The 24,249-nt window shown below is 38.7% G+C and overlaps 2 protein-coding genes across 2 annotated transcripts; one reads left to right on the top strand and one right to left on the bottom strand.

The window, feature by feature from the left end:
- Positions 1-351: 351 nt before the first annotated feature.
- Positions 352-7,950, top strand: pks1 (polyketide synthase 1). The gene is made up of 6 exons (XM_027015357.2): positions 352-400; positions 474-627; positions 1,139-1,299; positions 1,388-1,591; positions 2,179-2,360; positions 2,458-7,950. The coding sequence occupies exons 1-6, from the start codon at positions 352-354 to the stop codon at positions 7,948-7,950; spliced, it is 6,243 nt and encodes a 2,080-aa protein (XP_026871158.2).
- A 5,514-nt stretch (positions 7,951-13,464) lies between these two features.
- Positions 13,465-23,416, bottom strand: si:dkey-61p9.11 (uncharacterized protein LOC100000781 homolog). Its single transcript, XM_027016162.2, has 6 exons — positions 23,359-23,416; positions 23,094-23,247; positions 20,166-20,326; positions 19,810-20,016; positions 19,314-19,495; positions 13,465-19,050 (listed from the first exon to the last, which is right to left on the bottom strand). The coding sequence occupies exons 1-6, from the start codon at positions 23,414-23,416 to the stop codon at positions 13,483-13,485; spliced, it is 6,330 nt and encodes a 2,109-aa protein (XP_026871963.2). The 3' UTR covers positions 13,465-13,482.
- Between the last annotated feature and the right edge of the window lie 833 nt (positions 23,417-24,249).

Raw genomic sequence — 24,249 nt, 5'->3', positions numbered from 1 at the left:
TTTGAAAGTCTGAACATAGCCCTCCTCTCCTCTGCTTGGCTGGTTCTCTTCTCAGTAGTGCATGTCAGTAAATGCCTCTGTTATCTCTGCCCAGGTATGCAATTATTAGCTTTTATTTCAGACCTCTAATTGTGGGTTATGTGAAAACTATACATGCAACTTGATGCCCCTGTCTTGAAACAGACCTTTGTTTAGACTTTGTTCTTTGATTCTGAGCCATGAAAGTCTTTATAAAAGCAACTTAAAATTCCTGGCTGTGTGCGGATGCACTCTGATCTGTAACAAGAATATAGGGCATGAAGAAGTTATTGGTATGGCTTAAAATGTTTTACCTGGGTAAAATACATCAAAATGGATGAAGATATTGCTGTAGTTGGCATTGGGTGCAACTTCCCAGGAGGTATGTTTTAGTATTTTGAAACATGTTGACTGAGTACGAGTAAATATTTATAATGTGTGTGGCATCCTCACAGGTGAGGGCCTTGACAGTTTCTGGAAAGTTCTTGTTAATGGGAAGAACTGTGCTACAGAAATTCCAGAGGATAGATTTGACTTAACACAGTGGTATGATCCTGACAATACCATCCTTGGAAAAACACAGACCACTAAAGCTGCTTTCATAGATGGGTAAATTTTTATTTCTTCTTTCACTACTTTTTCATTATCATCTTATAATTATTCTTCTTGTAAAACGTTTAATGATTTTTTGAATACTTTGCAATTAATTGTAAAATAATTGTAAAATAAAATGCATATATTTACATAAGCACTGAAGAGAGAGAAGACAAACTGCATGGCTTTGAGGTTAAAGAGCAAAATGTTGGTTTTATGCACCTGCATTTCATCTTGTTGGCAATTGCCAGTTATATATTAAAAGTGTTTTTAAAGGCTGAATGCCCTGTACATATCCTAAAGCTGCATTTTACTGTTCTGGTAACTGTTTCCGGTCTTCTGTACATCAAATTCAGTGTGTCATACCATAGAGCCAAAACAACAAACATTATCACTGGCTCCTTAGGGACCACAATGTATGCAGCATTTACAATAGTAGATTGATTTCTCTGTTAAGACATTTTGATTCTCTCACCTATAAAAATTAAAGAGATTAATACAAGGTTTGTTTCTTGTTCTCCACCAGGTTCAATGAGTTTGATCACAAGTTTTTTGGCATCTCTGAGGCTGAAGCAAACTTCATGGACCCCCAGCAGAAGCTCCTTCTACAGTGCTCCTATAGAGCCCTGGAAGATTCTGGGATTCCTATGGAAAAAATCAGCGGCTCCAGAACAGGAGTTTATATAGGTAATAAAACCATCAGTATTTTAGTGAATGTGTGTTTCTCACTTAGCATAATTTGTGCAGACCTAAGTTAAATATGTTTATTTTTCAGGGCTCATGAACAGAGACTACGAAACACTACTGAACAACAGTGCTACCACAATAACCCATTACAATGGAACTGGTACAGCCATGAGTATAGCTGCCAACAGGATCTCCTATACCTTTAACCTCACTGGGCCTTCATTTGCCATTGATAGTGCCTGCTCATCCTCTTTGGTTGCACTCCATTCTGCAGGTCAGGCAATTAGACAAGGTAATGCCTTTTACATCACACAGGCACATAAACATGGTGGAAATGGCTTCCGTTCTGTGTTTTTCTATGTGTATTTCATCAGATTATTGTTTTTATTCAGACCTGTTTCCAAATGCCTAAAGTTTAATGAAAAATGTTCTTGAGTGCTGTCTTCTTTATCATCTTTAAACCAGTTTAACATCTTACAACACAGGACAGATTTGTGGATGACTTAAGTTGTCTGGTGCTTACTCTATATGAGCCATGATTTGAGCAAATCACTTTTTGTTAGTGACCCACAATAAACATTGTATAAACCACTGTAATACAGAAATTGCCATCATCCCTGCATGGTGGTCCAGTTGTAGACTTGTTGAAGTTTTGGAAGCTCTGATAAAATGATGAAGATTTGTAGTTTTTTATGTTTTTGTTTCTTTTATTTGGTCAGTGTATCAGAATGATTTATCACAGATGGAAGCAAACTAATTTGCTGCTACATTCAAAAATAACCAGTTAATTCCCAGAGGGTGACCTGTTGAAACATATTTTAGGGGATTCTGATTAATTATTTCTATTTGCTACATAGTTCATTGATTTCCTTTTTTCAGGTGATTGTGAAATGGCGCTTTGTGGAGGTGTCAGCTGTATTCTTGAGCCACGTGTCTTTGTGGCCCTCAGCAAAGCAAAAATGATCTCAGCCGAAGGCACTAGTAAACCATTCTCTAGTACAGCAGATGGATATGGAAGAGGAGAAGGCTGTGGTATAGTTCTGCTAAAACCTCTGAAAAAAGTAAATATATTCTAACTTATCATATATTACAGATATTCATATTTTACCGTTTTCAGAGATTTAACTTTTATTATCTGCACATCATTTTTTTTTCCAGGCTCTTGAGAACTTTGACCACATTTGGGGCATTATATGCAAAACAGCAGTAAACCAAGATGGCCACACTGTCACTCCAATCACAAAGCCATCCATGATCCAGCAGGAGAAGCTGCTGCAAAGAATTTACTCTACAAAGACCTACCTGTCTGATGTCCAATACATAGAGGCTCATGGAACTGGAACCTCAGTGGGAGATCCAATAGAAGCAGGTAGCATCTCTAAAGTTATTTCTAAGGCAAGGCCTGCAGACTTAGGGCCACTTTGCATTGGCTCTGTTAAAGGTAACATCGGACACACAGAATCTGCAGCAGGAGTGGCAGGACTCATTAAGGTTCTCCTCATGATGAAGCATGAAACCATCGTTCCCTCACTGTTCTACTCTGAAGAAAGCTCTAGCATAGATGTCCAAGCTCTCAATCTAAAAATCCCCACCAAAGCAGAGAAATGGCATTGCACTAGTTGCATGGGGCGGGTGGCTGGTATAAACAGTTTTGGCTTTGGTGGCACAAATGCACATGCCATCATCAGAGAATACAGATGTGCTACAGCCTCTAATTTAGACAATCTCAATTCAAGGAAATTGTTTCCATTTTCTGCTGCCACAAGTAAGTCCCTTGAGATGTGTATAGCAGACACACATCAAAAGATTATCACAGAAAGCAAAAATGACATAAATACTCTTCTCTATACATCTGCATGCAGAAGGAGTCATGTGAAACACAAATACAGGAAAGTATTCATTACAACATGTCTTTCAGACTTAGAGGAACAGCTAAAAGCTGGCTTGAACAAAAAGGTAGTTCCAATGAAACCTGACCCCAGGGTAATTTTTGTTTTCTGTGGGAATGGAGTTACCTATAGAGGCATGTGCAAACAGCTTCTGAAAAAGGAACCTGTTTTCCAAGAAAAAATGAGAGAGGTAGAAAACTGCTTTCAGAATTACAAACGTATAAGCATATTACAAAAAATAGAAACCAGCTTTGACAATGATGATTTCTCGAAACCAGAAATTGTCCAGCCCCTCCTTTTCGCTACTCAGGTTGCCATAGCTCATTTGCTAAAGCACTGGGGCATCAGGCCAGTTGCTGTTCTTGGGCACTCTGTTGGAGAGGTTGCTGCAGCTCATTGCTCTGGACTTCTGTCTCTTAACGATGCAGTAAAGGTGATCTACTATCGGAGTGTTCTGCAGAATGAAGTGACTGGAGGGAAAATGCTGGTTGTTGGTAATGCAGCTGTGTCAGACATTTTGAAAATTCTTCCATCATACACTGGGAAGATTTGTCTAGCTGCCATTAATAGTCCACTGTCATGTGTATTATCAGGAGATAAGGATGCTGTTGAAAATGTATACCAAGTACTGAAGACTTCACTTAAGGGCAAGGACCTGTTCCTTCATGTCTTGGAGGTTCCTGCTGCCTATCATAGCCATATGATGAGTCCGATACTAAGTCAAATTAAAGAGAGCATAGGGTCTCTAAGTGAACATAAACTGAACTGTGAACTGGTGTCCACAGTGACAGGAAAGGCCTATTGTTTAGGGGATTTTTTAACTGGTGATTACTGGGCAAGAAATATCCGAAACCCAGTTGCATTTGAACAAGCTTTGAAAGCTGTGGCTAATAATAACAACACAATCTTTGTTGAGATTGGCCCAAGAAGGGCTTTGCAAAGAAATATTTTGGAAACTCTAGGAAATGACACAGTGGTGCTCTCCTCAGTGCAGCCAGATAAAGATCATGAGACAATACTTAGTACTGTGTCAAAACTCTTTGAGCTAGGAGTTAATGTAGACTGGGACCAGTTCTACAATGGATTTGAGTCATTGCCAGCATCTTACCCAGTGTATCAGTTTGATTGTCTAAAGAATGAGACCTATTTTGAGGAAGTAAGACAAGGTAGTGAATTGGTGGTTCACTGCCTACATCCACTTATAAGACTCCATAATCGTAACAATGGAATGCTCAAATGCACTTTGTCATCAGTAGCAACCCCCTATCTTTGGGAGCACAAGAGCAATGGCATTGTTATTGCTCCAGGTGCCTTGTACGTTGAACTGGCTTTTGCATCTGTCATGGTAACTGCTATCCCAAAGATGCCTCTCACTTCAATTCAGGTCACTATCAACTTTCAGAACTTGCTCATTCTTAGCAAGGGCTCCCATCTTCTGAATGTGCAGCTTGAGTCATCTGAGGATAAGGTTCTCTTTCAGATACAATCCTCAGCTGCATTATATTCATCAGGTTCCATTACTTATAGAAGAGTACCAGCTCTGATTGAGCACCAAACAATTCTCTTGGACATTATTTTGAAGAGATGCTCATTAGTCATAGCACGGGAACATGTGTATTGCACTCTTATTCAGGCAGGCTTTGAGTATGGACCCACCTTTAGACAGCTGGGTGATATTCACTATGGAGAAGAGTTTAAGGAAGCTGTAACTACTTTCAGGATCCCAGATGAATTGCTGAGACAGCTATATGAGTACTACTTGCACCCAGTTGTACTGGATTCATTTTTTCAGATGAGCTCTGTTTTAGTACTGAGTAACAGTACTATTAGACATGGGTTTCCCTCTGCCATTGGCAGCATTTCAATAGTTGCACCTCTGTGTAAAGAAATGGTCATTTATATGAGAGTTACTCAAGAGATGCCAGAATACTTTGAGGTTTGTGGTTGTTTTGCAGATACAAAAGGACATACTTTGATTGAATTGAAGCATGTCAGAGTCACATTTCTAGGAGACAGCATGAAAATGACTGACTCATGTTTCTTTCATAATGAAAGAATCACTGTCCATACTAATGCCAACATTTACAGCAAACCCAAAGCTGTTGTCTTTGAGGATACTTTAGGTATCAATAGTGCTTTGAAACCATACTTGCATTCATCATCAGTATTTTTCTCTCCTGATGACCTACAGTCTACTTTACATGCCTCAGATTTGCTGTTGAAATGTGACCAAATCACAGTAGACATGGAGAAAATTTTGTTTATCTGGAACTTTCAAACTCTTAGTCATCTTAAAACTCAGACAGTTCTAGAACACTTGGTTGACATTTGTGATCTTTTTCGTCAAGTTGTTCTGACCTTGAGGAATTGCAAGCATTTGAACACTGTTCATGTAATAACTTACAGATCATCTGAGAGTACTGTTGATCACATTAGTCCAGGATTTGTGCTATCTGGTTTAATAAGGGCCTGTGCTGCTGAGCTGTCAGAAGTCACTTTTCAGCTGATAGATCTCGCCACAGTGTCGAGTGAGGATATAAAGGCACTGGTTTCTGTAATTAGCTCCTATAAAAGCAATGAATACCCAGAGGTTACAATAAGCAAAGGAGAAATTCAATCCACAGTGATAGCACGTACACCCATTAATATTATAACAGAAGATACAGACTCTTTCCAATCTGACCATGTCACACTACAGACGGCCAACCCCTACAGAATGGCATGTTTGTCAGCCATACCCACTAGTGTAGCTGATCTCACTGAAGGAAAGAATGTGGAGGTCCAGCTCTGTAAAATATGTGTACATTCTTCAGACTACTTTCCTGTCAGTGTCTCTAACCTTAACTTTGGTCAGACATTATACTGGAATAAATACACATCTCAGAACCACAAGCTTTTAGCTCTTGACTTCAGTGGCACTGTCACAGCTGTAGGAAAGGATGTTAGAAAACTGAAAGTGGGAGACCATATTGTCTCTTGTTATCCTAGTGTTGCAACCTCCAAAATTGTACTTCCAGAGGATGCTTGCTACGAAACAAAGAGACTTCAGTTTATGAAAAACGTTCCCTGCGTGTCTTACTTAATACTTGCTTGGGAGATATTGCGAAATGCACTACCTAAGGCCAAACCAAAGAGGATGATGGGCATTTTATCCACTAATCCAGACTCAGCACTAGTAAAAGTGTTAAAGTTCACAGCTAACAAATCAGGATGGAATGTTTTCATAGAGACTGAATTGAGTAGTCTCATTCAAAATTTAAACCTGTGTCCTGTTTTTGTCCTCATTCCTCCTTATGATCAGTCATGTTTGGCACAGCTAGGCAGTATTGCCAGTGCAAAGCATATTTTTGTTGTTGCAAAGGAGTCTAAATTCTCTACATCAGACATTCTTAAGAGTGAGAATGTGTGCTTTCACTTTCTGAAGTTGTGTACCATTTTCCAGAAATCACATCTCAAAACACAAAGAGCGCAGATATACAGATGGCTAAAATTAATGCAGTTCGACAACACATGTTTATCCTTAAACAGCGACACTTTCCAGGTCACCCCATCAGAAGTGACTTGCCAAACTGCAGATGTTGGGTCATATTTCAATACCAAAACCATATCTTTAATTGTTCTGCATAACACTGGATCTGTAGCAAGCACGTCTCATATCTGTTTAAAACCCAGACCCAAGCAGCTCTTCACAAAATCTAGTGTGTACATAGTTTCAGGTGGACTGTCTGGTTTGGGACTTGAAACAGTCAAGTTCATTTCACATTGGGGTGGGAGGTGCATTGCTACACTTTCGAGAAGCATTCCATCTGAGGAAACACAGCTACAGATCTGTAGCCTCCAAAAAAGATATGGATTAAGAATCATCACCCTCCAGTGCGATGTGTCTATGTCAGAACAGGTGTCGGAAGCAGTCGCAGTCATTGGACAAAAGTTCCCAACTTGTCCAATTAAAGGAGTCTTTCATAGTGCTGCAGTGCTGCATGATGGGCTGCTTGAAACACTCGACAAGTCTCTCTTTGAAAAAGTATTGAGACCTAAAGTCAGTGGGGCACTGAACCTTCACTATGCTACTCTGAACAGTGAAGTTGACTACTTTGTATGTTACTCATCCATCTCCTCTTTCATCGGCAATGCTTCGCAGGCTAATTATGCAGCAGCCAATTCATTTCTAGACACTTTGTGTCACTACCGGCGTAATATTGGACTTGCTGGTCAGTCTATCAATTGGGGACCTCTTAACCTTGGTCTTCTATTAAACAAAGAAGGTTTTCAAAAATTCCTAGAAGCCAAAGGACTCATAACCATGGAACTTCCAGAAATTCATGAAGCTCTAAAACAGTGCTTATTGGGAAATAAACCTCAACAAGTTGTCTGCAAATTCAACTATAGAAACTTGAGGAACAATGTTCTTTCCGAAAATGCCTTCCTAAAAGTTCGACTGATGGCTTTAGTTGAGAGAGAACTGGAAAGCAATGTAGCATATGAGTTCAAGAAAGAGCTACTGTCTTCATTTGATGACTATGTAAGAGGCATTCTAAGTGATATTTGCAATGTGGGTGTAGATGAGCTTGAAGATGAAACTCTCCTTGCTGCAGTAGGAATTGATTCAATGTTGGCCATGACGATGCAGAATCTAATCTTTCAAGAGACAGGTGTGAACATTCCACTTGTTACTTTACTTGATCCTAACTGCACTCTGTCCTCACTTACTACACTTCTTAAAGAAGCCAACAATGGGTATAAAAATCATACATATTTGTAAATTGTTTTTAATGTTAACCAATTCTCCAATTATGGATATGGAGTCATAATAGAATATATGTATGTTGAGAATTATTCTTTAAAGCTCAACTGTCTTATGAAGAGAAAACGCTCTATTCTATTATTTGACTGTTGCTAAGAATTTTGTGTTACCAACAACTGCAGTGGTATACCTTGAATGAGAAGTAATAAAATTAGCTACAACAGTAATACTTTTATGACTTAAGTTTTTTTTTTTATTTTTTTTTTTATTTAGAGTGGTCAAAGTACTGCTGCTTATTGTGAATGTCTTGAATGGCTCTGCAAAAGACAAAAATCATTAAAAACAAAACGTTCTACTTCTGACAACGGAGTATTTGATTAATCCAAAAATATAGTTTATAGTGGCGACAAAGAGCACAGACAGTCAGCCAGTTGGCTTCTCCATACAATGTATGGGAAATACTGAAGGTTAATTAGTTTTATATCAGTCTCATTCTGTAATTATAGTTCATATCCTGTGCACTGACCAAATACCATTGGTTAAAAAATATACTTGCCACGACGACCAGTTTATGAAGCTAACATTAAACTGAATAAACTATAGAACTGGGAAATTCAAACACATCTTAAACTAACACTAACTAGCCATGAGGCTACTATGGCTAAGTAAATAAAAATGTAGGAAAATGCCTGAAAGGGGACAAATCCTATCCGAGGGAATTCTGACGGCATAGTTAGACCTGTGTGAGATATAATGTTGTATAAAATCTATAGGAATGACGGCTCACGGCTGGCACCCAGAGCTTAGCATGTGAATGAACTATAAAGTCTTACTTCTGGGTCGATGAAGGGTCAGTTTCCAGTCCAACCGCATGAGAGGCTGGAATATCTGCGTGACAGAGGGCCGGATGAACCACGTATAATTTGCGTCGCGTATTTACCAAAACCTTTCCTCTGCGCAGTCGACGACCCTGATTTCATGCTCAGAGTTGTTCAAAGACTATGATATGATCTGGTCTGATTTGTGTGGACTGTTCTGAACTTCACTAAAGTTCCCGAGGCTTTGAAAAGTGTCCTAGAGGTGCTTACAAATTTATCTGAATCGCCGCTGATGTAATCTACTCTAACCTTTAATTTGTAGTTGACTAAATTAAAATTAATTACTGCTGGCCAAACATAATTAATTCTAATTCTATCACTGACGCATACACTATGCACATACTATACATACACATGAACTATAGCAACCATGTATTAAGATTCATAGCCATATTTATATTTCTTATTATAACTTTTATTCCAGGGCAATCTCTTAATCTATTTGGTGGACTACCACAAACAATTGTGAGCAATTTATGCTCCTCAGTAGATGGACCTTCTCAATTCTGATGACATAACTTTTCCTCCTGTGTAAGTATTAAGTACTCTTAAATGTGCACACTGTATAAAATGTCCCTCAACAAAAGTAAATATTTTTGTAAATTGTACTTGGGATATATTTGTGGTTGTTTAACCAAAATATTCAATTCAGTACTTTGTTCGTGTTTTTCAGAACTCTCTCAAGTTCCATAATGTCTAAAATAATTTTAAAGGGCAGATGTGGGAAGCTGCTATTTACCCAGTTGCTAAGGTACTTGACTAGTAATCAGAAGGTTACTGGTTCAAGCCCCATCTCTGTCAAGTTGCCACTATTGGGGCCCCTGATCAAGGCTCTTAACCCTCAATTGCTCATGTTATATTCAGTCAGAATTGTAAGTCACTTTGAATATGAGCTAAATGCAATATATATAGAGAGAGGATTTTTGGATGTGCTCCCTGTCATTTATAGTAAACAGTTAGTATAGTCCTAATGTAGCATGCTGTCTGGAAAAAGCACCCTACATCAGCTGGCTGTCAGTCAGTCATTACTTTTGAACTTGTTGCACACTACTGTAGAGAGACTGTCCTCTGCCTATCCAAGTTTTGGATCAACAATAAATCCTTTGCTGTTGAAGATGTTAGCCAAGTTATATACTTTAGTGGAATGTGATTTCATAGCAACAACAATGTGGGATTTCTGGCTTCACAAATAAAGTGTCTCTTAACATGCAAGATGTGGTCTAAATGTGATCCTATTTAGACAACTACAGCTTAGTAAAATGGTTGACAATGTACACAGGATTTGTCATACATTAGCTAAAATGTACAATATTTGAAACCGTAATCTAACTTGTGGTTTGTGCCTCTTTAGATGCTGTCATCAGTAGGCCTACATATAAAACTACACACACTAGAGACCATGGCAAAATACCTCAAGTATGCTCTGGAGAGGATGGGTGGGGGTCGAAAGAAATAAAGATATGTGGGATTTGTATTTTTAATTGCCTGACTTATTCAGTTTCCTCTTGTACTCTTCTAGTTCTCTGATTAAATATATTTTAAAAAGTAGACTGTGTTATTGTTTCATTCTGGCATCTTATTCTGTGATTTTTCTCTCCCATACAATGTTGAACATTCCGAGTGCGGAACTCCAACCGTGCCATTTGATCACAATCAAGTGGATTTGTAGGTATGGCATGGCCAATAGGTTAAATGTGAACATTATTGCACTGAACACATAAAATGTGTAAATGATTCAATTCCAAACAGGCATATAGTATAATTGAGTGCCCAATTGTTTATAGTGTAGAATGAAATGGAAATGCTGGGAATTCAGTTTTAAAAAGACGTTTGACAACACGATATCAATGATGATTCAATTTTAAAAAACTGAAAATTCAACGGTGGTATGTTGATATTACTTGCAATTGAGTGTTGAAATGCTTATTCAATGTTAGAAAGCAAGACGTTGAAACAAAGTCACTGTATCAACTTTAATGTACTTTTCAAAAACGAAACAAAATTCAGCGGTGATTCAACCTTGGCCCATGACGTTGATCGAACAATAAATAAGCGTTGAAATGCCAGCTGGGATATTCCAGATGGCTCGCATATTCCAGCATATTCCATATGCCAGCTGGCTCGCATATTCAGATATTGGCAGGACTGTAGATATAAAAGGAAATAAGCTATTTGAGTAAGGGTATGCGTAGCCTACTTTATATGCATTTTATTAAATTATAAAAATATGGTGACAAACAGTAGCTAGGCTTATTGCTCTGCACAAGATAATAAAACTGCATAACTGGGCAGTTTAATTTTTCATTGATATGAATTTGGCTGGATGTTTTAATACAAATCAAACAAATTACAATGGATGGAAAGTCAACTGATTGGCAAGAGAGAAAGAAAAGTATGTCACAGCCTTTAAAGTTTTTAGCTAGTTTGTACTAAAAAGGTGTTAATGATTAAAAGTCTAAACCAATGGTAATCTGTGTTCCAACTGCCCAAACATGCTGTTAAAACATGGTTTTGGGTGTTTGAATGTTAATTTAATTATATAATTATCATGCCCTTGATTAGCTAAAGCATATGTAGCTTAATCAAGTCTCAGAGTGTTAAAGATAAGCTACCACAAAGAATTTATGAAGCAATGCCATAGAACGGTAGTCATCAACCCTGCTTCTTGAGCTATTTCTTCCTTTCTGCAAAAAGGTAGCTCTCCAGGAAGAAGACTGTTGACCATTATTGCCATAGAATAAAACAATGTTGGTTTGCAAAATAATCTATTAAAATGTTTTCTTTCTACTTTTAAATAGGCAAAATATTAAAAAATTACAGTAGCTACCCATATGACTTTTATTAAGCACAGTTTCATTGTTTTACACGGCTGCCAATATCTGAAGCAATAGCTCAGTTTGTTTCCCCTGATGCACCTGTTTGATGTAGTATACATTAAACATTTCAAAATTAATAAATGCCATGTCTATCCTAAAAGAAAGATGCATGTGACTGCAAATCTTGTTTATTTGTAGTATATAGTATAGACAGGGCATTTATTTATTTTGACCTAGTACATAGTATATGAAACAATAGTCTTCCTCATGAACATACTTGATGTCATTCATGCCTCAAAGAGGTGTCAATAACTCGTAAACTTGGGCATCCTGAACTTCACCAATGTTACTACTGTGCAAACTGATGAAGATGACCAGGAGCGGTTGAATACAGCAGCCATTGACTTTGTGTGTGTCTTTTTTAAGCAGATACAGACATAGTGATAATTGGATATGAATACACGAGTATTTCCTATATAAGGACCTAAATGTCTTACAATTTTCATATTATGGACGATTAATTTCATATTATGGATGATTCATTCAAATCATTCCTTCAGACCTGCAGACAGAACTATGTGAAGGACTCTTATTTTAGTCAAAGTTCTTTGTGAAAAAACAAGTGACCCTAGAGGCTGGCTAATGGCATAGAACCAGCACCTCAGACCCATGAACATTTCCAAATCAAAATATGAAATGTATATTGGTTTTGTAGGCATAAGCACCATAATGAAAATTTGGGCAAATTCTTGTTTCTGCTTTCTTGTGTATAAAAGAAAAAAACAAAAAGTGAGTAAGTTCTTTAGTTTCCGATTGAGTACATGAATGAACAATAAAGGGTCATTTTTTGTTTTTTCTATTTTAGGATTTCAAACAGAAAATCAATTACCGAAAGTTACATGGACTCTTAGTTGCTCTGTTCTTGCATATTCACTGTTACTTTGTTTCAGTCTTTGAGCCAGGCATTTTCCTGGAGTTAGCTTACAAAAAACACAAAATAATTTGATATATTAATAAAGAGCAGAAAGGAATAAAACAACTGGAACACAAAAGCACACACACACATACACACACGTTTGTGTGTGTGTGTGTGTGTGTGTGTGTGTGTGTGTGTGTGTGTGTGTATGCATGGTTAATTAATGAGGGCGCTGTGGACTCATAGTTCAAAGTGTTCTGTTCTGACTCTAATAAGAAAAAAGAAAAAGCATTAAATACAAATATCCTTTTATTCAAGTTTGGTACTGTTATGATGCTCAGGGGGTGACACCTCTTTTGAGAAAGGTCAGAATCCAGGAGTCCTTCAGGAATATGGACATTTAATAAGTCTTGCAGGTCTAGGTATTCTGGAATGTGAAGTTATCCTTAAGAATGTGGTCAAGAGTGAGAGAAGGCTGCGTTCTCTATTATAGTTTACATGGAAGCTTTATTGAAAATAACTCAATTATACTCAGAATCTCAGGCAGTAGATTTATGAATATTTCCTCTGGTTTCACATTAAGTACAAAGTTATGAACAACAACTTATGATAATCTCACTGAATATATACAATCTTTTATATCTCAGTATATCTCAAAGCAATGTACTGCTGTGATCATTGTACAGATACTTTCAACATAACTAAACATACTATACCCTATAAAATAAATTTAAACTGCTAAACAAAATATATGAACAAAAAGCAGATGGAAAGTGAAAAACATGAACAAACATAAACACAATACCAAAATATGCATTTAACATATGCACACTAAAATCATCAAAACAGATACAAACAAAATAAGCATCCATCATTTATAAATGACAGTGGGAAACCTAAATCTCTTCAGCAGCTGCTTACATAACAATGAGCAGAATATCTAGAACCTTGTTGTCTCCGCTGTGTGCATAGATAGTAAGTCATTCTCATGCTGATAGTTTCCTTCATTTTTTTTCTCTCCCAAGATTTTCACTAAGTGTGAGAGTGTGCTGTCTGGATCAAGGAGTGCCACTAGTGGCACATTCACACCTTTCTCCTGAAAGATGAGATTCTGTAGAGTCATGGCTAACATGGAATCAATGCCCAGCACTGATAGAGGTGTATCATCAGACAACTCATTCTGTTCAACACCTGTAGTGTTACTGATCACAGACTTAATGTATTCATTAGGTGAAGAGAATGTGTTAAACTGCTCAAGATTGGAGTTGAGCGTTGTAGCCTTTCTGAGGCCCTCTTCTACCAATGCTGATAATCGAGAAGTAAGTGATTTGTTTTGTGACAGAACATTATATCTGATGTTTTTGAAATTGAATTTGCATACGACCTGCTGTGGTTTGTTCATGAGAAGACATTGTTCAAGACTTTGATGAATTTCTGGAACTTCCAGGATCATCATTCCTTTTGCCTCCAGAAATCTTTGGAAATGTTCTTTGTTTAACAGGAGACCCAAATTTAAAGCCCCCCAGTTAATCGACTGTCCAGGAAGCCCCATGTTCCTACGATATTGACAGAATGTGTCCAGGAATGTATTGGCAGCAGCATAATTTGTCTGAGAAGCATTGCCAATGAAAGCTGAGATGGAGGAGTAGCATACAAAATAATCCAAATCACAGTGTTTAGTGGCATGGTGAAGGTTGATCACACCATTCACCTTTGGCCTCATGACTTTCTCATAGAGGGATTTGTTTAGGCTTTCAATAAGCCCATCATGAAGAACAACTGCACTGTGGAACACTCCTTTAATTGGATTGGATGAGAACAGTTTTTTGATCTGAGCAATTGTGTGGTAAACTTGTTCTGGTGCTGAGACATCACATTGCAGACTTGTGATTATGGACTGACACTGATTTTTAACATTTTTTATTTCCAGTTCCATCAGTTCATTTGGGCTATTCCTAGAGAGGATAACAATGTTCCCTCCCCCTCTCTGAGCAATGAACTTCACTGTCTCAAAGCCTAGTCCTGAGAGACCTCCTGTCACTATGTAGACAGAATTTTTCTGGAACAACTTTTGGACCTTTTGCATAAGCAGAATGTCAGACAGTTCATCCTTGGTATCATCACCAAGGACCACCACAGGCATTGTCTGACATCTAAAGTATGATTTAGATTCATCTAAAGGGAAGCAATCAATGTTTCCATTTGCCAGTTTTTGAAAAGTGGTCTTTTCAAAAAACACAGACCTTTTGTCCAAATGCATGTGTTTCAGCCAGTTTGAAATGCATGACTTGTGTGCTGTAATTGATTGCTTCTGCAATATGTTTGATGTGAAAAGGACTTTCATGAAAACCTCATCATTATAACCTCTCAAGTCAAGCTGACTGACAGAGGTTTGGTTGTCAGAGACAAGAACAATGTCTCTAACACCATTAATATTCGCTGTTTGTGCTATAACACCTTCATCATAGGGAGGCAGGAGCACAATTCTCACCACCTCATGGCAATCCGAAGTCAGCTGATTAGCATTTGTGCCCACGGTGACACTCCAGCCTGATTTGATTGCTGTTAAAGTTAGGACCTTCACAAGAACTGAGTCTGGAATAGTGGAGAAAATGCCTAACTTCATACGTTGTTTAGTCATTGGTAATGCACAGTGCAGGACTTCCCAAGCCAATATAATGTAGGACACACATGGCGTTTCCTTCAAAAATGGAAGCCTCTTTGTTTTGTAGCAAGCAGCTGCTGGAATAACAACTTTGCTAGAAGCAGTAACAGGGTAGCAACACACAATCTTATCTCCCAATTTCAGTTTTCTAACATCCTTTCCTACAGCTGTAACAGTGCCACTGAAGTCAAGGGCTAAAAGCTTGTGGTTCTGGGATGTGTGTTTGCTCCAGTATAAAGTCTGACCAAAGTTCAAATCTGAGACACTGACTGGAAAGTAATCTGAGGAGTGCACAGCTATTTTACAGAGCTGGATCTCCACATTTTTTGCACCAACAGGTTGAACAATTTCATCAGAACCTATTGCAGACAGCCTTGTCATTCTGTGGGGATCAGACGTTTGCACAATAAAACTTTCACATTGTGAAGAGTGGAGGCTTTGGCTAGCACTGTCTGTAGTTGTAATGGGGGTTTGGATTATCTGTGGCTTATAAATCAGTCCATTTTTCACAATTAGTTCTGGGTATTTGCTGCAAGGATATGATCTGAGGATCTGAGCAAAGGCTTTGATGTCCTCTTCAGAGACTGAGCCTATGTCTATCAGCTGAAAAGAAAGCTCTGTTATCTCAGCAGCACAAGCTCTTATCATTCCAGACAGTACAAAACCAGGACTAATATGGTCAACTGTGTCCTCTGATGACCGATAGGTTACAACTCTGATGGAGCTTTGGAAATGTATTGTCTTGAGTCCTGCAACAATTTTTCTGAAGATTTCACAAGAATTTGCCATGCTGTCTAACACATTCTCTGTTTTGTATGAAGTCATATCTGCAATACCCCACACAAACAAAACGTCTTGGAAGTTTGCCTTGATATTTGGGATTTTCATTTCTGAGAGAAAAACTTCAAATCCATTTTCCATCAGTGCTTTGGCATGTGTTGGTGAAATGTATTTTGATGATGGGTCTAAATATTGCTGCAAGCCTTTGGATATTCCTAACTTATCAGCAAAAACCAATGATTTTGGTGTTGAGAAGTTTTCATTCTCAAAGGGAATGCTGTAGCTGTTGTGGTAAAAATACTCCTTTACAACATGAGAAGGATCCCCTAGATATGTGATTGTCACATGTTTGAGTTCAACCAAAACTCTGCCCTCTTTGTCAACAAAGCAGCCACAAACATTAAGCTCCTCTGTACTCATATCTGTTGCTCTCAAATACACAACCATCTCCTTCTGCAGTGGTTCAAATACAGTTAAACTGCCAATTTGAGATGGAAATCCAGGTCTTCCCAAGAGGTTTTGAGTTCCTGTTACAGGAAGAATCTGCATAAAATAGTCTAAGACCACAGGATGGAGATAATAGTCATACAAATGGGGCCATAACTTATCAGGGACTGTCACAACTGAATAGCTTTCTCTGAGTTCTTCCCCATAGTAAACATCCCCTTTGTTTTTGAACACAGAACTATACTGAAAACCACCTAAACATAGGTACTTGTAGAACTCTTCAGAGCTCACAACTGACTGGCATCTTTTGTAGATGCATTTCAGTGAAATGTATTGCTCTTCAGGTCTTTTTTGTACTGCCTCTACTTTGCCTGATGCATAGTATGATGACAAAGAATGTACTTTGTACTGAAAACTGTTTTCTGCTGTGTCTTCTGTTGGATCCAACAGCACTTTCATGGCTGGTATATTCTGTGACAAAATGCATGGAGTGTGGAATCTTATACTGAGCTGTAGATAGTTAAGGGGCACTTTTGGTTTTGCACTCATCATAAAAGCTGCTAAACCCAACTCAACATAAAATGCCCCAGGAATAATTGCAACACCTTGGTGTTTGTGGTCATTCAAGTAGGACAGTGCCTCAGATGAGAGGTCACAGCTGAAAACCAAGCCATCTTTACTCTTCTGTGTAATTACAGGGTGACTACTCCTAGTATCATTGTGTGTTGCTTCAATAAGTACATCTTTCTTCTCATTGTCAAACAGATACCTTGGCAAAAATATAGGTTTCACCTCAGAGCCTTTGTAGAATTGATCCCAATCTACATTCACTCCCATTTCAAAAAGTTTTGACACAACAGTCAGCATTGTCTCATGATCTTTATCTGGCTCCACTGAGGACAGCACCACTGTGTCATTTCCTAGAGTCTCCTTGATGTTTCTCTGCAAAGCTCTTCTTGGGCCAATTTCAACAAAGATTGCATTCTTGTTCTGTTTGGCTGATTTTACTGCTTGTTTAAATGCCACTGGCTCTCGGATATTTCTTGCCCAGTAAATACCATTAACAAAATCTGTGGGGCACACTTTTTCTCCTGTCACTGTTGAGAACAATTCTGTCACTGTGTTCTGTACCGTTAATGGACCTATACTGCTCTCTACCTCTGCCAAAATAGAATCCATCATATGGCTATGATAAGCAGCAGGGACATCCAAAACATGAAGGAACAGATTTTTCCCATCATGTGAATTATTCAAGCGCTTATGTAAACTATCAATGACATCTGCCTCTCCTGAAAGTGTGCATGACTGAGGACTATTGTGTGCTGCCAAGCATATTCTCCCAGAATAAGAAGGGAGGATATCCAACACATTTGATACAGCCATATTACTTACAACTAGCATTTTTCCTCCAGTTACTTTGCTCTGCAAATGACTGCGATAATAGATCACCTTCACTGCATCCTCAAGTGATAACAACCCTGAGCAATGGGCTGCAGCAACCTCTCCAACAGAATGACCAAGAACAGCATCTGGCCTAATTCCCCAGTAGATTAGTAGCTTAGCAATGGCAACCTGAATGGCAAAGAGGAGGGGCTGGATAATTTCTGGTTCTGAGAAATCAACATCAGGTCGACACTCCCTCTCCAGCATTTCTACAAGGCTCAATTTTCTGTAGCCTTGGAAAAGAGACTCAATCTCTCTCACTTGTTCCCTGAAAACAGGTTCCTCTTTTATGAGCTGTTTGCACATGCCTTTGTAAGTAACACCATTCCCACAGAAAACAAAAATTAGTCTGGGATTTTGCTTTGAAATCAAAGTCTTTTGTTCCAGAACATGCACAAGCTTCTCCTTCAAATTAGTCAAACACGATGCATGAAATGATTTCCTGTATTTATGTCTTAAGTGACTCCTTCTACATGCAGAGGTATATGCCAAACTATGTAGATTTGTTATGTTCCCACTGCTGATATTTTCTATAGTGTCTTTTATCATCATTGCCATTGATTTTTCTGTTGCTGCAGAAAGTACAAAAAAATGCTGATTTTTCTTGACAGGTGCTTTCAGGAATTCTTTCTGCCTGTATTGTTTCACAACTGCATGTGCATTTGTCCCTCCAAATCCAAAGTTATTTATTCCAGCAACTCTCACGGAACTGCTGCAGGTGACCCATTTCTCTGCTTTGGTGGGGATTTTTAGATTGAGAGCTTGGGCATCTATGCTAGAGCTTTCTTCTGAGTAGAACAGTGAAGGAACGATGGTTTCATGCTTCATCATAAGGAGAACCTTAATAAGTCCTGCCACTCCTGCTGCAGATTCTGTGTGTCCAATGTTACCTTTAACAGAGCCAATGCAGAGTGGCCCTAAATCTGCAGGCCTTGCCTTAGAAATAACTTTAGAGATGCTACTTGCCTCTATTGGATCTCCCACTGAGGTTCCAGTCCCATGAGCTTCTATGTATTGGACATCAGACAGGTAGGTCTTTGTAGAGTAAATTCTTTGCAGCAGCTTCTCCTGCTGGATCATGGATGGCTTTGTGATTGGAGTGACGGTGTGGCCATCTTGATTTACTGCAGTTTTGCATATGATGCCCCAAATGTGATCATGGTCTTGCAGAGCCTATGGGAATATTTGCAAATATAAATTTGATTTTTAAAGTTTGATATAACTACCATTTTATGACCTACTGTATATGATTGAATTCTGTAGCTTTCTTGGACATGGATTATGCACGATCTTAGGCTAAACTGAACTGGCAGGGATAAATCACAACTGGAAATATTTTTTTCAGTCTAGGCTTAATCTGGCTCTGGTAAACTGGTGCTATATATATTGGTATGTGTTAAGGTATAAAGGTATCTGGTTTATGTAAAAGAAAATACCTTATTCAGAGGCTTGAGCAGGATGACTCCACAGCCTTCTCCTCTTCCATAGCCATCTGCTTTGTCAGAGAATGGTTTGCTGGTGCCATTAGGTGAAATCATATTAGCCTTGCTTAGAGCCACGAATACTCTTGGCTGAAAAATGCAGCTAACACCACCACATACAGCCATTTCACAGTCTCCTGTTCAAAAACAGTACAGTTAAACTGACTTTAATAGAAATGTGAGAGTAATAATCAAATAATTCAAATTTGAGAAAACATTTTGAGAAAAAAAAAGTTTCACAAATTTATTTTCATCTCATAACTTCTTACTCTTTACGATGGCTTATACATAATATCCTGATATCATAATATCATAAAAAAGACAGATGCTTTTGAATTGTGAAACATGAAATGTGTATGACATAATGTGTATGATTAAAGATGAAATAAAGGTAACAAAAACAAGTTAAACTTATTTGGGCATAGGAAAAAGAGCTTTAGTGTTATTATACCTTGTTTGATGGCCTGGCAGGCTAAATGAAGTGCAACAAGTGAAGAGGAGCAAGCACAGTCTATAGCAAAAGAAGGCCCAGTAAAGTTGAAGACATAGGAGATTCTGTTGGCAGCTATACTCATAGCTAAACCAGTACCAGTACAGTGGTTGATGATGACTGGGTTAGCATTTGCCATGATGAGTTCATAGTCTCTGTTCATCAGGCCTAAAAAAACATGTATATGAATCCATTTCAAGTTTGAATATATATATATATATATATATATATATATATATATATATATATATATATATATATATATGTGTGTGTGTGTGTGTGCACACATCATAATCGTGATCATTTAGTCAAATTACCCAAAAATACTCCTGTTCTGCACCCACTGGCCTTCTCCATAGGTATCCCAGCATTCTCTAGTGCTCTATAGGTACATTGCAGAAGGATTTTCTGCTGAGGATCCATTTGCTCCACCTCAGCATCATTAATACCAAAGAACTTGTGATCAAGCTGATTGAACCTGTAAAAAAATATGTAAAAAGGCTTAATTTAAGTAAATAAAAAATTCTTTATGAATATTTATGAAATTTTAACTAACATTTTATAGCATTACCTATAAGCATTGTGTTACATTAATAATATAATAATATAATTTCAGTATGGTTAGGGATAGTGTCAGTGTGTAAAAATTTAAATAGAAGAAAGTAAACATTATAAGTTTAAAGGTATTAAACCTTATTGAAAGAAGAGTATTAGCAACATTTGCATAGTAACCGTCATGTTTGGCCCCTCCTAGCATCCTTATTGTCATGGTTACCCTGTGTTGTGTATTTGTTTTGCTCTGGTATGTGCTTATTTCACTGGAACAAAGCTCTGGCTGTTTCTACACAGTCTGAGTCTACCACGTGTCAGCACCACCAAGCCAGAGATAGCAAATCTCCTGGTGCTGTGGGTACATGGGTATCTTTTCATTTCTGAAAAAAACAGGACCCTGTATATTATGACTATGACAAGATCCCAGGTAAGTGACATGGGCCTGCCCATCTTGACCAAGAGTGAAGGCTCAGATAACCCCATAGCCTGTGTGAGCCTTGGGAGCTACCGAGAGTGTACTGTATCTGTATCTATGTGTCAGTTCTCCTGTACCTGTGGCTGTCCCACAAGCCACCCTGCCACTTCCTGTTCTGGGCGTGAAGGACGCCACCCAGCCTGATCCAGTTAATGTTCCCGGCATGAAAGACACTACCCAGTCTGTTCCTGTGGCAATGGCCCCAGACCTCCTGGACCCACCGCTGAATGCCGCAGCTGCTCCCCCGGGCCTCCTGGACCTGCCGTTGAACGCCCCCAGACTCACAGAATCTGTTGCCAGGCACCTCCACATCCTCATTCCCACTTCTTGACTCTCAGGCTTCGTGGTCCCCACCCGGCCCACCCCCGTCTGTGTCTCCTGCTGCCCCATGGTCCCTGCCCAACCTGCCCCCGTCTGTGTCTCCTGTTCCCTGTTGGCCTACCGTGTCTCCTTGGTTGCTTGCTCCTACTGTTCCATTGTTGTTGAATTATCATCTGCCTGGTTTTGTTTTTGCCTCTGTTGTGGTGTCTGTCCCTGAGTCTGATTCTGTGCTCATTCTGATTCCTTTGTCTCCCTCTGTTTCTGTGCTGTGCCCGTCCATGTCTGTTCCGATGTCCGTGTCTGTTTTTGTTCCTGTCCCATTTGTCTCTGGCCTACTCTGTGTTGCGTTTTTGTTTTCCTCATCCTTTTGTACCTCCAGTCATCCCTCAACATCTATCTTTTGTTGTGTCTCCTTGTCCTCCCTCCTGGCCCTTTTATCATCCTCAGTGTTCTGTTTAGTGTTCTGTTCCTGCTCCTGCTTCTGCGTCTGTTCCTGGTTCTTGTGCTGTTCTGTCTGCTCCTGTTGTTTCCCCGGTTTCTGTGCCTGTTCCCACATCTGTTCCCTTGTCTGCTCCTGTTGTGTCTGTGGTTTCTGTGTATTCTGTCTCCTCTGCTCCTTTGTCTGCCTGTGTACTTCCTGCTCCTGTTTCTGCTCCTTGTCTTGCCAGTTCTGTTCCTGTCAGTGTCTTGTCCTAGTCCTTTTTTTGGTCTGTTTTGTTTTTGGTTGTTTTCTTTGTTTTTGCACACCTCTGTGCTGTGTGGTTTTGGGGGATTACTGTCAAGTTTGGCCCCTCATAGTATCCTTATTGTCATGGTTAACCTGTCTCGTGTATTTGTTTTGCTTCTGTGTTTTGTTTATCTCTGCCCATCTTTTGTATTACTTGTGCCTTGTTAACCCCATTAGTACGTGTGTATATACCCTGTGTTGTTCACACTATAGGTCTGAGAGAGCCACTGGTATACTTGTGTGGGGGGAGATCACTATGGAAGGTCCTTAGCATGGCTGGACGACTCCTATTAAGACCAAGAACCCTGTCCAGGTGGAATGCAAGTACTTCAAACCAGTCACTGGTGCGTTTGATCAGGGCACAGTTTCTAGTCTGGCAGAGCCTGAAAATCTTATCATGTAGTGTTTCACACCAACCAGTCATGAAGTCCCTCCCATCAGCCTCTGCCCCAGACATGATGTTGATGTTGTTTTTGCTTTGCTTGGGAGCTGTTGGTTTACTGGTCATTGTTAATCCTAGCTGCTGTTCATGTTCCAAGCCTCATGTTTCCTCTGCCTGTTTGGTTATTCGCTAGTGTTAGTTAAGTGTTCTCATCATTGCTTGTGTTTTTGTTATAGCCTACTTCCCCTTTTTCATTGCATTTTGTTTCATTTAGTTTATGATGTATTCTCATACTCTACACATTGGCTCTATGACCCTGATCTGTTCTACTGATTATGATTCTCGATTTGCCCATAATAAATTTTGCTCTTTTCCCCATATGCATCCAGCTCCTAACCCCTCAGTGTTATAGAAACAAGATTATAAGACACATTATTATAAGGCACATTGTTATTACACTATAATTTACATGAAAAAGTGAAAAAGATTTTTAGGTGTACATGATCTTTCATACAACATATACAGAAGTTTGCACAGTTACAGTCTAGGAGTTGGTTTATTATTTTTCTGCATTTTAATGAATGACAGAGGTCTTTTGAAAACCACATTCAGAATTTAATAAGCTGCAATAAACATAATAATTAGTGATTATCATTACATGTCTGATACTAATTAATTGTCTCCTGTTGCTATTTAACATTCAAATCTTTTATGCTTTTTGTCTCTATTTTTTTCTTTTTTTAGTTTACCCAGTTTTATTTGTACTTATGAAAGACGGCAAGACTCACCCTTCAGCAAGTGCAGCTTTTGCTGTTCGTGACTTCCCTGCCTTAGTAGCATCTTGATCATACCACTGGGTATAGTCAAACCGCTCTACTGGTATCTGTACAGCACAGTTCTTTCCCTCAATGAGGACCTTCCAGAAATGATCAAGCCCCTCTCCTAAAATAGAAGATAGCAAACAATATAATTCACAAGAAGATAAGTATACACAAAAGTCTGACTTTAATGAAGGAAGTGTGAGAATTTATTATTATTCATTTAATATCTTACCACCAGGGAAGTTACATCCTATGCCAACAACAGCAATTTCTGGATCATCATCCTTCATGATGAAATTTATCTGAAATAAATAATATAAACTTTAGCTGAAATTCATGTGAAGAAAGCAGCATGCATATATTTTGTATGATAATAAGTATCAATATTTCAATATCAATCAATTCTTTATTTTTTTAAACTAAGAGCAGATAACCCAAATATAAGGTAATGAAAGGTAATGGAAATAAATCTCACCTATCCTTTCCTTTCCTGTTGTAAGGTTATGAAAATGTTCACAGAGACAAGTCCTTTATAAGCATAACCAATTGGGGAGGGAAAAGAAAAGAAATCATTATTGACCAAAATATGCAAATATTTCCATTCTGGTTAATGTTTAGGCCAGGTGGCCATGAATGAATGCACTCTGTGAATGGATCACATCAGACAAAGTAATACATAAACAATTAACTGCACAAAGTACATCAGGTTAATAGTTTATTTTCACTCAGAAATCAGTGAAGGTGAGAAGAGGAGGAGAAAAGAGAGGTACTGATACGCTGCAGAATGAGCTGAAGGGTAGGCTGGCAGTGTTGAGGAGAGCAGAGGTCTTGAGGAAAAGGAGAAAAAAAGGAGTGTGCTATGGCAACCTTCTTTAGGGATCCATTTAAGTTTGAGAGATTAGAAATTAGAAAAAAAAAATTATTTAGAGGAGCATCTCAGTAATTTGTATTCTGATAAGGATAAGGTGAAGGTGATTGATTTGCCAGCATAAATTCCACCTGTAGGTGACAGGGTGGCAAATAGACAGGGTGGCACTGTCGTGGAGTGAGGTACAAGATGTGGTGCATCATTCAAAGGCAGCTTCTGCGCCAGAGCCTAAAAGAGTCATGCATCAGGTGTATA

Source organism: Electrophorus electricus, chromosome 10 (genome assembly GCF_013358815.1).
Source record: "Electrophorus electricus isolate fEleEle1 chromosome 10, fEleEle1.pri, whole genome shotgun sequence".
NCBI classification, from domain to species: domain Eukaryota; kingdom Metazoa; phylum Chordata; class Actinopteri; order Gymnotiformes; family Gymnotidae; genus Electrophorus; species Electrophorus electricus.
Note: the sequence above shows the minus strand (reverse complement) of the source record. Positions and strands in the feature narration are given on the sequence as shown.

Excerpts from the sequence above, each read along its gene's own strand:
- pks1 (XM_027015357.2), top strand. The coding sequence starts at position 352 with ATGGATGAAGATATTGCTGTAGTTGGCATTGGGTGCAACTTCCCAGGA. Across the intron at positions 1,592-2,178 it reads AGGTCAGGCAATTAGACAAG|GTGATTGTGAAATGGCGCTT; the intron begins GTAATGCCTTTT and ends TCCTTTTTTCAG. Across the intron at positions 2,361-2,457 it reads TGCTAAAACCTCTGAAAAAA|GCTCTTGAGAACTTTGACCA; the intron begins GTAAATATATTC and ends TTTTTTTTCCAG.
- si:dkey-61p9.11 (XM_027016162.2), bottom strand. The coding sequence starts at position 23,416 with ATGAAGGATGATGATCCAGAAATTGCTGTTGTTGGCATAGGATGTAAC. Across the intron at positions 23,248-23,358 it reads AGGATGTAACTTCCCTGGTG|GAGAGGGGCTTGATCATTTC; the intron begins GTAAGATATTAA and ends CTTCTATTTTAG. Across the intron at positions 20,017-20,165 it reads CAGAACAGGAGTATTTTTGG|GCCTGATGAACAGAGACTAT; the intron begins GTAATTTGACTA and ends ATGTTTTTTTAG.